We start from the raw sequence: 12,603 nt of genomic DNA on the forward strand, positions 1-12,603 counted from the left end.
TAATTGAAAAATGGTCCATTATTTTTTTGTCATCGTTTTTAGTACATCCCTGCAAAGGCGCACCCAAGCATCCTCTGTAAGGGTGGAATCGAGCCGAGCCTCGACTTTTTTCGAGCTTTCTTCGAAATCAATATATTCGTATTTATTATAGTCTCCTGCGTTGTTTGATATGCAACTTCAAATCGAGCATAACGAAACGAGCCGAGCCTGCCAAAATTGACTTTTGTTCCAAATCAACTAATCTTTATTTTAAAAAAAGAACAAACATAATCGGAGCAATTTTGAAACGAGCCACCGAGCCAGTTTAACGAGCTTTTTTTCCAGCCCTAATCCTCTGAATGGCTCCATGTCGATCCTGGAAGTCCTCTCGAATTCAGCTTTTCAACAAAGTTGTTCAAACATTCAGATTTAGCAAAGTTGCAATCCTTGATCTCAATAGCTAGTACACTGTATCTGCTCTGTATATATGCTAGTAGTACTAGGCTACTGCACAACCTCAAATGGTTAGATCTTATCGATAAAATTACAGTACTCGTGTTTCCACCAGCAAGTCCGGCTGCAAAACCACCTCTCGTCGTCGCCATCGCCGTCCCAGGCCTCCGCCGTCTTCGACTCTACCTTGCCGCACCACGGATTCGCGCAGGGCGTTGGAGGCTCCGCCATCCTCCACCGACGCAACGTCAGCCTGCGCATGACCGACACGGCCTCTCTGCGCACGGAGGCCATCCCGCGCCTTGTCCTGCTGGGGCCAGCGGATGCAGGCGCGGAGGAGAAGCAGTCCAAGCGTTCCAGCGCCTGCTCGGCGCCGCCCGGCGAGCGCAGCGAGTCGTGCAACGTGATCATCCCGATCATGTAGGCTGCGGCGGCGTGTCCGTGCTCCATGGCTTGGAGGAGGTGCCGGAGCCCGCTTGCTTCTCTCCTCCGGTTGCAGAACTCCTCCTGCAAGAAGAGACGGCGGAATTGTGACTGACCAGCTAAAATTAAGTAGACGCCGATGCGATTTAGCTTGAATCTGTGTTCCAGACGTTACCAATCCAAGGATGTAGGATGCCTCGGGGTTGCCACTTGTGGCGCACCGCCGGAGCACGGACAGAAACCTCGCCTTGTCCCACCAGTGCAGCCTCCACTCCCTGTGCACGGCCATGCACCGCCCGACCTTCCTTGCCGCTGTCGCATCGCGGAACACCTTGCACCTACGCACGAAGGTCCACCAAATCATGTCAAGGTAGGCAGGCTACAAGCAGGAAGATAAGACGAGAATCCAGAAGAAATATGGACTTACGATTGCCGGAGGTTGACAATGTCGCTGAGGGGCGTCGCGGACCTCGTTGCGATGCTCGCAGTCACCTCCACGAGGATGTCAGAAGGGAGCCCGGCGATGTCCATGTCCAAATCTGTCGAGCTCGTTCTCCCCTGTCGTCCCTTGCCCTCCTGAGGCCCTTCCTACAGCCAAACAAGCACGTGTAAGCATATCTAATTGTAGAAAAAGTTGCATGAGAGGCAGAAAAGAAGGCGGTTTGTGGTCTGTAGATGATCCTGGAATCTGAGACCGGCAATAAGCGGTAGGACAACATTCATTGCGTGTCCTCTAGAGGACCAGGAGAAGTTGAGTAGTTTATTTGCGTGGAGCTCAAAGATCAAGGCTAAGGAGTAGTACACAGCTGCCAGGAAATATGCCTAGCTTCTGCAGATAAGAATGGCAGGGAACGAAGTACCCTACAGTTTTAGACGGGGATTGGGTAGATGGCACCTGAAGAATGGCAGGAAAAGAGTCCAAATAGTGGCATTTGAAATATCTCTGTGACTACCCTGCTTGCTCCTTTCAGGTGTAAAATGCCGTGATCTGTACTTGCATCACGGTGAAATGTGCAATTTACCCATCAACAGAGCATGTACAACATATGAAAATCTAGCAAAGGGAAATATAGGCACAAGAAACATGACTGGTAGCTCAAATTAGGTCAGTAATACTCACTGAGTTGCTGATCTGGCACAACATCAATGGGGTGTGCAGCTGTGTACAACATTAATCCTTTCCTTCAATTCAACAGCAAATATCTGTACAGCAAGCAGCAGGAAACAGACTGTTCATATGCAATAAATTTAGGCTGTACAAATGGAAGTTAACCATAAATCATGAAATGATAACAATTTACATCATGACTAGAAAGTGCTCCCTCTGCCCACCAATGGAAGGCATATTTTGGCAGAGGAAAGGTCTTCGAAAGTAGATTTGGCTCTTTTATATACACCAAACATGCATATAATTTGACTAATTGTTGATCAAACTTTAAACTCTTTCCTTGTCAAATACTCCTTACATTGATAGATGGGGAGAGTACTTCCAGCACTGTGTTCACTGTCCAAGATTATGATTTTTTTGTAACTGAAGGGTGTGAAAAGATAATAACCTACACTAAAACACCTTGGTTTCACCTGTGCTGAGATCTACTTTATATGATTGACTAACCACACTGAATCTTCAAAACCCCAGGTTAATTTAGCTAGTTGCAAGCAAGTTCCTAGATTTTTCCATGCATGTCTATTGTGAAGGGTAAAGAGAGACTTACTCAACCAGTGTTCTCTAGTACATAAAACTCATCATTCTGTTGCTGTTTGTGCTCATATACATTGCCCCTTTGACCCCATCCTGTCCGCACTCTCTTTGTAATTTTCATAATTGTGCGGGCACTGTCATCTCTGCACATCAATAATACAATCAGTCACTGCAGTACAATTCCAAGATATATAGATTAAATGTGGAGAACCAATTCTCTTCCTCGAATAGTTTGTCTTCTTAAGGTTCTCATTGCATATGCCGTGATTATATTTTATTCATTTTGAAACAGCAGGTTATCCTAAGAATTGCAAAAGAAAAAAAAACATGCAATGAAATAGAAAGAGAGATCTCAAAAAGACAGGACAAGGAAATTGATATGATCGTACCTGTGCAAAAGAGCATGCCAGTCACTTTGACCACTCTTGGCATGCTCATGCCTCCAGCTTCCAGGGATAATCTTACCAGAATGATTTGGAAGATCATCATTAAATTCTGCCATTTCCATCATTTTCTCTGACAGCATATCAGCATCCTGCTTTTTTCCTTTATTACTTAGTGCATCTATCACTGGCATGAATGCCGCTGGATCAAATGTATATCCTTTAGCTATTAACATCTTGAGAAGGCTATGTGCAAGATCCATCTCCCCAGCTTCACAGAGCCCAGCAATTATCTGTTTATATGGGAAACTCTGGATAGAGATCCTCATTTCAAGTGCTGTTTCTAGGATATTCTTGGCTTCTATCCATCTACCGTAAGTTGAGACTTCAGTGCACATTAAGCAAAAGAGCCTTTCCTTCTGCCCACATGTTCTCAAAGCAGCATCAAAAACCATCTGAGCTGAAGGGAAATCTGCCATCTTGCAAAATCCCTTAATCAACAAGTCAAAAGAAGTTATATTTGGAACTATTTCATTCTGTAGCATCTCATCCAAAAGAGGCATGGCCTTATTAACCATTCCGCGTTCACAAAAGGACTTAATCAAGCTATTGTAGGTCATCACATTAGGAGAAATCCCCTTATCCTTCATTTCACTCATCAGTTTAATGATTTCATCTGATTTGTGTTTTTCTTCAAATCCCCGAATCAATAAATTGTATGTCCTTGTGCTTGGGATACAACCTTTCTTTTCCATGTCCCTAAGGACCTTAACAGCCAAAGAGGTTTTTCCATGCTTACAATACCCATGAATGAAGGTGTCGTATGTAACTGAATCAGGGGGAATATCTTTCACTATCATCTCAAGTAATTTCTTCTTTGCTTCATCAAACTGCCCTTCTTTACACAATGCCCTAATCAGAATAGAATAAGTGATTCGATCAGGAAGACATCTTTGTCTGCTGGAAGAATCACTAACTACACTAAGGAATGAATTCCCCAGTCGGCCAAGAGCCGTGCTTCCTTCTTGCCACATCCCATCAACAATATCCATTGCCACATTTAATCTACTAGTCCTGCATAGTCCATCAATAATGATATTGCAGCTTGCTGTATCCAAACTGTAGCCTTTCTCACTCATCCTCTCTAACAAGCTTTCTGCCTCTGTGATCCTACCAGCCCTCCATAGACTCTGCAGCAGAACATTATACGTAAATGAATTTGGCGCACATCCCTTCTGTGCCATCTCATCAAGAACCCTGGTGGCCGCAGCAGTGTTCCCCTTTGAGCAATAAGCATGGAGCAAACTAGTGTAAGTCACAACATCTGGGGTCATCACCCCACTCCTAATGAAATCCTCTACTCTCCTCACATCAAACACCTTGCCCTCCTTGCACAATCCAGAGACAATAATATTGTACGTGTAACTATTAGGCTGGATTCCCTCATGTGCCATCTCCCTCAGCAACTCCTGTGCCTCGCCAATCCTCCCATTTCTTACCAACCCTGCCAACCAGCGGTTGTAACTCTCAACCCTTCTCAGGAACCCACCGCACCTCATAATATCCACCAGCACCCTCGCCTCATCAACAAACCCAGCATCACAGAACCCGCTCAACATCACGTCAAATGTCACCTGGTTAGGCCTCGGCAGCCCCTGTTGCCACTCCTCCTGCATGTCCTTGAAAATCCTGTAGGCGTCCAGCACCATACCGGCCTTGCAGAGCGCAGAGATCCTTGCATTGAACGTGACAACATTCGGTGCGAGTCCCTGGGCGCGCATCCGCTCCACCAGCTTCTCAGCCTCCTCCACCTGGCCCTCCCGGCAGAACCCTGCGACCACCGTGTTGCAGACCACAAGGTTGAAGCTCGGCATTCCGTCAAGTACCTTAAGGGCATCAAAGCTCCTCCCCGCACGGCAGTACCCGCGCGCAAGGATCCCAAAAGTGAACTCATTCCTGGCGGGCATTGCGTCGAACACCCTCTGGGCAAGCTCCATGCGGCCAGCGTCACAGAGCGCCTGGAGCAGGAGGTTGCGAGTGAAGACGTCCGGCTCGGCGCCGGCGAGCAGGAGGTCCTTGTAGAGCGCCTCGACGAGATCGAGGCGGGACTCGCGGAGCGCGGAGAGGATGAGGCGGTTATAGACAGGGGTGGGCGGCGGCGGCGCGGACGCGAGCGCGCGGAGGGAGCGAAAAGCCGGGAGGGCGAGGCGCAGCGGGAGGACGTCGGAGCAGGAGAGGAGGGCGAGGAGGTGGGGGCAGGGATCGGGGAAGGAGATGATGTGGCGGTGGAGGCGCGGGAGGAGTGCGTCGGCGGCGGGCTGCGCGGCGAGGAGGCGGGCAAGGAATGAGGTAGAGCTCGGCGGCGGAGGGGAGGCCGCGGATGAGAGGTGGAGGAAGAGGCGGAGCGCGACGGCCGGGGAGGCGGCGTTGCGGCGGAGTAGCGCGAGCAGGTTGGCGGCGGAGGGGGAGGAGGACATGGGAGGGTGGCGGCCGGCGGGGGGAGCGGCCGAGATGGGTTTAAACCGGCCCGGGCTGGCTGGCCGGTGGGGCGCGCGGTCGGGTCAGCGGCCCGGTCCGCTGACACTGACACTGCTAGGTGTGATTTGCTTCGAGTGATTTTCCCCCGCCTATAAATCTCCGTTTAATTTTTTTTTTTTGAAAAGCTCTCCGTTTAATTTTGCAATAGCACTCTAGCAGCTTGTAGCTTAAGCAAAGATTTCAGATCTTTTCAGTTTTAATAACAAGCATAAACACTCTCTGGGTCGCTCTAAATGCCTAACACTTCTGAAGATTGCCATAAAATAGCAGGGAAGTTCCAAAAGTGATCATGATCGATCAACCATGTCCTATAAACATTGCCGAAATTTAGATGTTTTAAATTGAACAGATTTGAACCTTTCCTAGATCAATACTACTCACCCAAAACGATGAGAAAAATACTCGCATAATCAGGCAATCAGAAAATCAACCGTGCATTTCAACACGACAAGTTGGCAATCTCCATCTCAACCTACTAACCAAACAAGAACGGTAGCATCTGCAGATTCTGCTCCATTAAGAAAAGAATCTGTTATTTTCACGGGCCTGTGAAATTGTAAGTTGGGAACAACATACATCACAAGTTTTCTCACGTTACATCACCGCCGCACTCAACACTACTGTAATGAACAAGGGATCACAAGGCTAAAGGTAAGAAAGGGAACCTAATCTTGAGGTAAAGATCAGCAAAGAAAGAAACTAAATTACAAATGGGAGATCAGAAGCAAGGCACGTTTTCAGTTCTCATAACCATGTTACACGTCGAGTAGATTGACGCAGCGGCGGCTTGCACCGCCCATTCGCTCTCCGAAATGTCCAGGTTCTTCAGCTTCCTGAGCAGACATATTAACGTATTTCAGTTACATTAGACACTTGCTCAGGCATGAAGTGAAATGATCCAGTACTTAACTGAGTTTCCATGTATATCAAAACATGAATAAAAACAGAAGGTAAATCAGTTTTGATTGAATATCGTGATGAACTAACCATAATTCAGCCATTGGTCCAGGCGGTGGAGCATCACAGGTCATGTGTTTGAGGCCTTTATCACAATTCAATTGCATTTCTTGCACTTGCTTCAACCAGTTCTCCTGCAGAAGTATTAGGCAGTCAGGCACTCACGTGTCATACATACCCTATGTCCCTATGCACGTAAGCAAAAGGTGTGCATCTAATACTAGCATTACGAATTTAGCTTATATATCAAGATCAGTTGCTATGACTCCAGTGAGTTGGAACATAAAAAACATTGAAGCCACGAAGGATAGTAAATCGTGATTAATCCTTTCCTACAAAGAAAGCTACTCCAATCAGTTAACTCACCAAGTGTTTCCCCTCCTCCTGAAGTGCTCTGTCCATCTGGACAAAGAGAGACTTCCATCGTGCCACATGTGCTTCTGAAACTGCTTTGTCAGTACATGCAGCCTCAGAAGTATTCGCAATACATGATTCGTTCTCTTGATTAGATGGAAATTCTGTTGAAATCAGGTAAGGTAGTTCCGTGTGAATAGCATTTCTGACTCTCTTCCTGCTGCGCTTCAAAGCTTCAAGAGAAGACAAAAAAAAACATTAAGTAACCATGCATGACTACAACTTTCAGCATTTACTTCAGACTTCAGAACTATACCAGCAAGGCGCCCCCTTATGTCCTGATGCAGTAGTTCCAACCACTGAGAAGCAACACTGGCCGCTGATCGTTGGAACAGAAAAAAAAAACAAAAAAAAACTATCAGACATAGATATTTCCACAAGCAGTACCCACTGCAAATCCATAGACGAAATTATTTGTTAAATAGCCAAGGAAAGCATACCTTTTACTGACAATGAAGTCATGTAATCATGATTAGATGCATGATCATCAGCTGATGTACTGCAGGTCCTATCTGATGACATAGTGACTGCTGATGAGAGCTGCAGTTTAAGATTATCATCATCCTGTGGAAGGAACTGTGATGCGGTAGGCAGTGCTTGGTGAAACATCACATTGTTATCTTTCATCATGAAATGGCACTTCATGAAACCACCCCCAAATTTCTGATCCTGAATTCTCTCACTGACTTCTTTCCCTCTTTCACCTGGTCGATTAGTACAAGCAGGCTGATTCTCATTCTCAAGCCTCTCAGAGTGTACCATAGCCTTTATTATGGAGTAAACTTGCTTGCTATTTCTCACATGGTTAATGATTCCAGGGTTTAGCCCAGATAATAGGCCACTAGGAGCAGCAACCTTCACAAACTTGTTAGCCTGGCTATGCTGTGTGGAGGTGTTCTTTTTGAATTCATCGTCCCTTTTCCTTTTGGGGGGTCGACCACGTGGCCTAGGCACCACTAACTTTCCATGAGATGAAGAAAGAAATCCATTCTGTTTCATTTCTCTCCACTTTCTGTGAGACTCGCTCTCCTCTATAGCACCAGTAGTACTGCCACATTCTGATGGATCACTGACTTTCGACTGCCCCAGCTTCTTGTAGGGGAAGAAGGGATTGAGCTCTGCTGCATCAGAACTGTCTACTGTGTTAAGATCCAATCCAAGGCGCGCAGCACCCATCCTATCCTCACCATGTTCTGCATCAGGCTTAGGCTGGAGATCTGTCCCAATGTTCACTTTACCACATGACAGAGAATCACCGCCGTGCAGCTTCTCCACTGACACTGCATTGGGATCACGACCCAAGGTCAGACAAGGAGCTTCTGCCTGAAGTGACTCAGCCTGGGGTAATAAAGACACTCTATCTCCATGTTGTGTGGCACCTTCAGCAGTCAATTGAGGAATATCCTTCTTGTTACATGGATGTAAGCATGCTTCGCCTTGACCCGAAGATTCCGTAATTCCTACCCTCAGATCTAAAGGATGAAATTATAAGACCGATAAGCAAGAGCATATAGGGCCGCGGAATAAAAACAGGTAGTCCGTAAGACAGACACGAGCATTTTTCCATTGTCAAATTTGATTCCCAGAGAAACTACGACAGTGCACAACAGTGTTGAAATGGTGTGTGCGTAGACTGAGTCCTTACTAGCCGAAGCTTGAATAGAATTGCAATATATATGAGTTACTAGTTGGACCGCTAAAGAGTGTGCTGCAACCAGGTTTCATTTTATTGGGTTGCTGGATTAAAAATGGGTAGAGTGTCAATAGAGGCACCAACAACTCCCACAAAACCTCTTGTTCATGGGATGGGACCCCAAAGCAATTGGTAGAGAGAGAGAGAGAGAGAGAGAGAGAGAGAGAGAGAGAGAGAAAGCAATTCTCTGGAGGCATGCATATGAAGCACATTTTATGCATCTAACTACCCAAGATAAGTAGATAAGCATGACCTGCCATTGCAAGGCTGTGAGAATATGCTGCTCATTATAACTGTGATCAATAGAAGTTGCAGCTCCACGAAAATTCCAGTGGAAAACGTGGATGTACTGGCACGCTTAGATCCGCTGCACATGTACCTGAGGCACCGTACTGTGACGTTCCCGAATTCGTGTGCTACTAACCAACGCGACGCTGCTTAAAATTCAAGAACGACGACACCCCCAAGGAATACGCGAGGTTCCTTTTCAGTTCGTCACCCGTTCAAGGCACGGATGGAGCACGGATCGGGGCGAAAACGCGAGAAGATCGAGAAAACGCCAAGAACTGACCTCCCAGTCCAGCCACCACCGGCTGCGGCGCGCTCCCCTCCGCAGCCCCTCCGCCGGGCGCTCCCTTCCCGTCGAATTCCTGCACGAGCACGCACCGAAAAACCGCGTCAGCGCATCGCCCGCCATCCCCAGTCGAAGAACCAAGCACAAGGCGCGGGCCCACGGACCTGGAGCGGCGGCGCGCCCGATCCGGCGGGATCCGCGGCGGCGCGCGGCCCCGCGGGGTCCATCGGGGAGCCGGCGGCGGGGGGCGCCCGGCGCGGGCGGAGGCGGCGGGGGAGCGGGCGGGATCTGGGCGGCGGGCGCCGGCTAGGGTTTGGGAGCGGAGGAGGAGGAGGGGAGGGGGGAGCGGGGGAGGGAAGGAGAGGGAGGACGCGACGCGAAGCTCCGCGCGGTTTTGAAATGGAGGAGGTGGGGTGGTGGGGCTGGCTGGGATGGGACGGACGGGGATCGCGTGGGGATTTATGGTGGCTTTGCGGGGGTTTAATTTTTTTTTTTTGAATTCGAGCGGAGGTGGGTGGGCGCGGTTTGTTTCGGAGGGCGCCCGCGCCGCGCGGGTGGCGTGGGGTGGGGTGGGGTGGGTGGGGCTAGCTGAGGCTGGGCTCTCGTGGGCCTTTTTAAACACGGGAGCGGGCTTGGCTGGCTCTAGTGGGTGGGGTGAGTGGATTGGGTGGAAGTCCCGGGAAGAAGGGGATTTGAATTTGCGGGGTAGAGACTAGAGACGCGCAGGTTCGAATTTCGAATGCAGATCTGTAGCCCCCCGGTGGCCCGGTGGCGTGCTTCGAATGAGTTTGAATCGTGCGTGTCGTTGGCTGTCCTTGGCTCTTCCCAATACTTTAGGGGCTGTTTAGTTAGTGAAATTTTTTAGTTCAAAGGTCACATCGATTGTTTGACCAGATGTTGGGAGGGCTTTTCGGGCACTAATTAAAAAACTAATTTCAGAACTCACTTGGAAACCACGAGACGAATCTTTTGAGGCCTTTGACCGCGGCATTAGCACATGTGGGTTACTGTAGCACTTTATGGCTAATCATGCACTAATTAGGCTTAAAAGATTCGTCTCGTCATGTACATCTAAACTGTGTAATTAGTTTTGTTATTTAATTACATTTAGTGCTTCATACATGTGTTTAAAGGGGATGTGAAAATTTTTGGGTGAAAATTTTTGGGAACTAAATGGCCCCTTAGTAGATGGGAAAATCGTAGGGTAAGAGCCCGTTTAGTTCCAAACACAAAAAATTTTGGATGTCACGTGAATAGTTTGACCAGATGTCGGGAGGGTTTTTCGGACACTAATTAAAAAACTAATTTCAGAACTCATTTGGAAACCACGAGACGAATCTTTTGAGGCCTTTGACCGCATCATTAGCACATGTGGGTTACTGTAGCACTTATGGCTAATTAGGCTTAAAAAATTCGTCTCGTCGTGTACATCCAAACTGTGTAATTAGTTTTGTTATTTAATTACATTTAGTGCTTCATATATGTGTTTAAAGGGGAGGTGAAAATTTTTGGTAACTAAACGGCCCTAAGCGTCAATTCATGCGCTTAGTTCTAGGTGCAGTCTAGTATGCGATGACTTGTAGAGATTTTGAAACTTTGGCAAAGATACGAGTTTTCAGATATGCACGTGCCTTTTAGGTGTACTCCGGTACATGTATCTTACGACTTACCGCACCATATGGATTCCGTAGAAACAGGTCGATCTCTTTTTGTTTCGTGCGTGTGATTGTATTGTGGGACCTTTGATTATTGGGTTCGTTTTTTCTATTTATCCAGGAACACTTACTTCAAGCACGGTTACACAGGACTACAGCAATAATACACGTCCTCCTCTTGCGCTTAATTGAAAGTCTAAATAAACTACTCCCTTCGTTCCAAATTACAAAACATTCCAACAATCTTGGAGAGTCAAAGTTTTTTATATTTAACCAAATTTATATAATAGAATAATAATATTTATTATATAAACTAAATATCATTAGATTTTTTATTAGTTATATTTTCATAGTACATCAATTTGATATCATAAATCTTTAGATTTCTCTCTATAATCTTGATCAAACTTGAGATTGTTTTGACTCTCCAAAATTTTTGGGATGTCTTATAATTTGGAACGGAGGGAGTATGTGAGATGATTGAACCTATAATTGTATTGTGTGATCTTATGATGACATGATTATAAATACAGTAGCGAATGGTAACATAGATGATGGGATGAAAAGGTTACATAGTCACACTTCTTTTAAAGTGACACCTTCATCTTCATTTCCCACTATCGTTATATTACGAGAACGTCTTTGACGACAAATCGACAAATCAATATGGAGTATTTAAGAATCTTAGTTGGCTTCGCGTGTGATGAATAGAAATCATTTATGGTCATTGTTTATCCTATGGGTTCATTTCGCGCCTTCACCATGGAGCTCGGTTATTGTTGAGAGAATATTTTTTTCTCGAATACACAGGATAGCTGATTATCTTTGTATTAAGAAGAAAAATATAATGCTTTTAGTATAACAGCGGAGCTCGGCTTACACTTAAGCGATATGACCAATTGACCACCCTATCCATCCTCTCTTGCGGAGAGCATCAAATGTCTGGTAGCCGAGTTTGGGTACATGACCTCACTCATCACGGTTTAAATTTCATGGCTACTAATTAGATGTTCATGAGTTTATGGTTTAAAAATTACACTTTATCCATTATAGATGTACACGACGATGAAAAAAAAAATCCAGAGCCAGCTCCACAGTGGTGAACACATCCTCTTCATGGTGATGACGAAACGACAAATCCTATAATAACTAGAACTAGAACTAACCAGCTAGCAAGCGCGAGACCTAAGTAACGAAGATTTGTCTCGATTATTACTCCATCAATTATGGTTCAAACTCAAAACATGATTATACTCTCTTATTTTTCCTCCGATCCACAGGTCTTGTCCACTCACGATCGTTTTGATTACTTGTGACTAGCATGGGTCTTGTTCATTTGCCGATAACATTTGATTAATTAAGATACTAATTCTATTTTTAACACTAAAATAGTGGCGGATCCAGAATAATTATTAGGGGAGCTTTACTCCATTTTTTGACAATTTCACTCCTTGAAGTGCATCTATAGAAAAAAAAAATGTTGAAGGGTCCCGTACTTCCGGCAGCGATAGGAGGGGCTAGAGGCCCTCCACACCCATCGCTCTATCCGCCCCAACTAAGCATGTGTTTTATGTTTGGTTGAGAGCATGGAACCATCTCATGTCCAGTGTTTATTTTGGAGAAGACACCGTGAGGGTTTGTTCGGTTGTGCATGGATTCATTCCATGCCGAGAATAATATAAATAATAAGAGACATAATATGAGATCAGAATTCATTCCGGGTCAGAAACTACTTGCAATAAAATAAACTCATAATAGATATAACAAGAGACCTGGATTAAATCCACACGTCTAAATTCATGGATTGATTTCCAACCTTCTATTGTAGCTAT

The 12,603-nt window shown here is 46.0% G+C and overlaps 3 protein-coding genes across 4 annotated transcripts; all 3 read right to left on the minus strand.

Moving 5' to 3' along the window:
* Window positions 1–504: 504 nt before the first annotated feature.
* On the minus strand, window positions 505–1,386 carry LOC120647833. Its single transcript, XM_039924666.1, has 3 exons — window positions 1,283–1,386; window positions 1,031–1,193; window positions 505–939 (listed from the first exon to the last, which is right to left on the minus strand). The coding sequence occupies exons 1-3, from the start codon at window positions 1,384–1,386 to the stop codon at window positions 505–507; spliced, it is 702 nt and encodes a 233-aa protein (XP_039780600.1).
* Window positions 1,378–5,428, minus strand: LOC120639343 (pentatricopeptide repeat-containing protein At2g17140-like). 2 transcript variants are annotated; one of them, XM_039915327.1, is made up of 5 exons: window positions 2,947–5,428; window positions 2,571–2,700; window positions 1,976–2,058; window positions 1,751–1,843; window positions 1,404–1,443 (listed from the first exon to the last, which is right to left on the minus strand). In XM_039915327.1, exons 1-2 carry the CDS (start codon window positions 5,415–5,417, stop codon window positions 2,571–2,573), a joined length of 2,601 nt encoding a protein of 866 aa, XP_039771261.1. In that variant the 5' UTR covers window positions 5,418–5,428; the 3' UTR covers window positions 1,404–1,443; window positions 1,751–1,843; window positions 1,976–2,058. The 2 variants fall into 2 exon arrangements, with proteins under 2 accessions (XP_039771239.1, XP_039771261.1); XM_039915305.1 differs by lacking the exon at window positions 1,751–1,843 and having other exon boundaries at window positions 1,378–1,443.
* A 538-nt stretch (window positions 5,429–5,966) lies between these two features.
* On the minus strand, window positions 5,967–9,343 carry LOC120639529. The gene is made up of 7 exons (XM_039915418.1): window positions 9,281–9,343; window positions 9,114–9,192; window positions 7,290–8,321; window positions 7,106–7,168; window positions 6,802–7,022; window positions 6,466–6,569; window positions 5,967–6,311 (listed from the first exon to the last, which is right to left on the minus strand). The coding sequence occupies exons 1-7, from the start codon at window positions 9,341–9,343 to the stop codon at window positions 6,197–6,199; spliced, it is 1,677 nt and encodes a 558-aa protein (XP_039771352.1). The 3' UTR covers window positions 5,967–6,196.
* Between the last annotated feature and the right edge of the window lie 3,260 nt (window positions 9,344–12,603).

The sequence above is a fragment of the Panicum virgatum genome, chromosome 1K (assembly GCF_016808335.1).
Source record: "Panicum virgatum strain AP13 chromosome 1K, P.virgatum_v5, whole genome shotgun sequence".
NCBI classification, from domain to species: Eukaryota; Viridiplantae; Streptophyta; class Magnoliopsida; order Poales; family Poaceae; genus Panicum; species Panicum virgatum.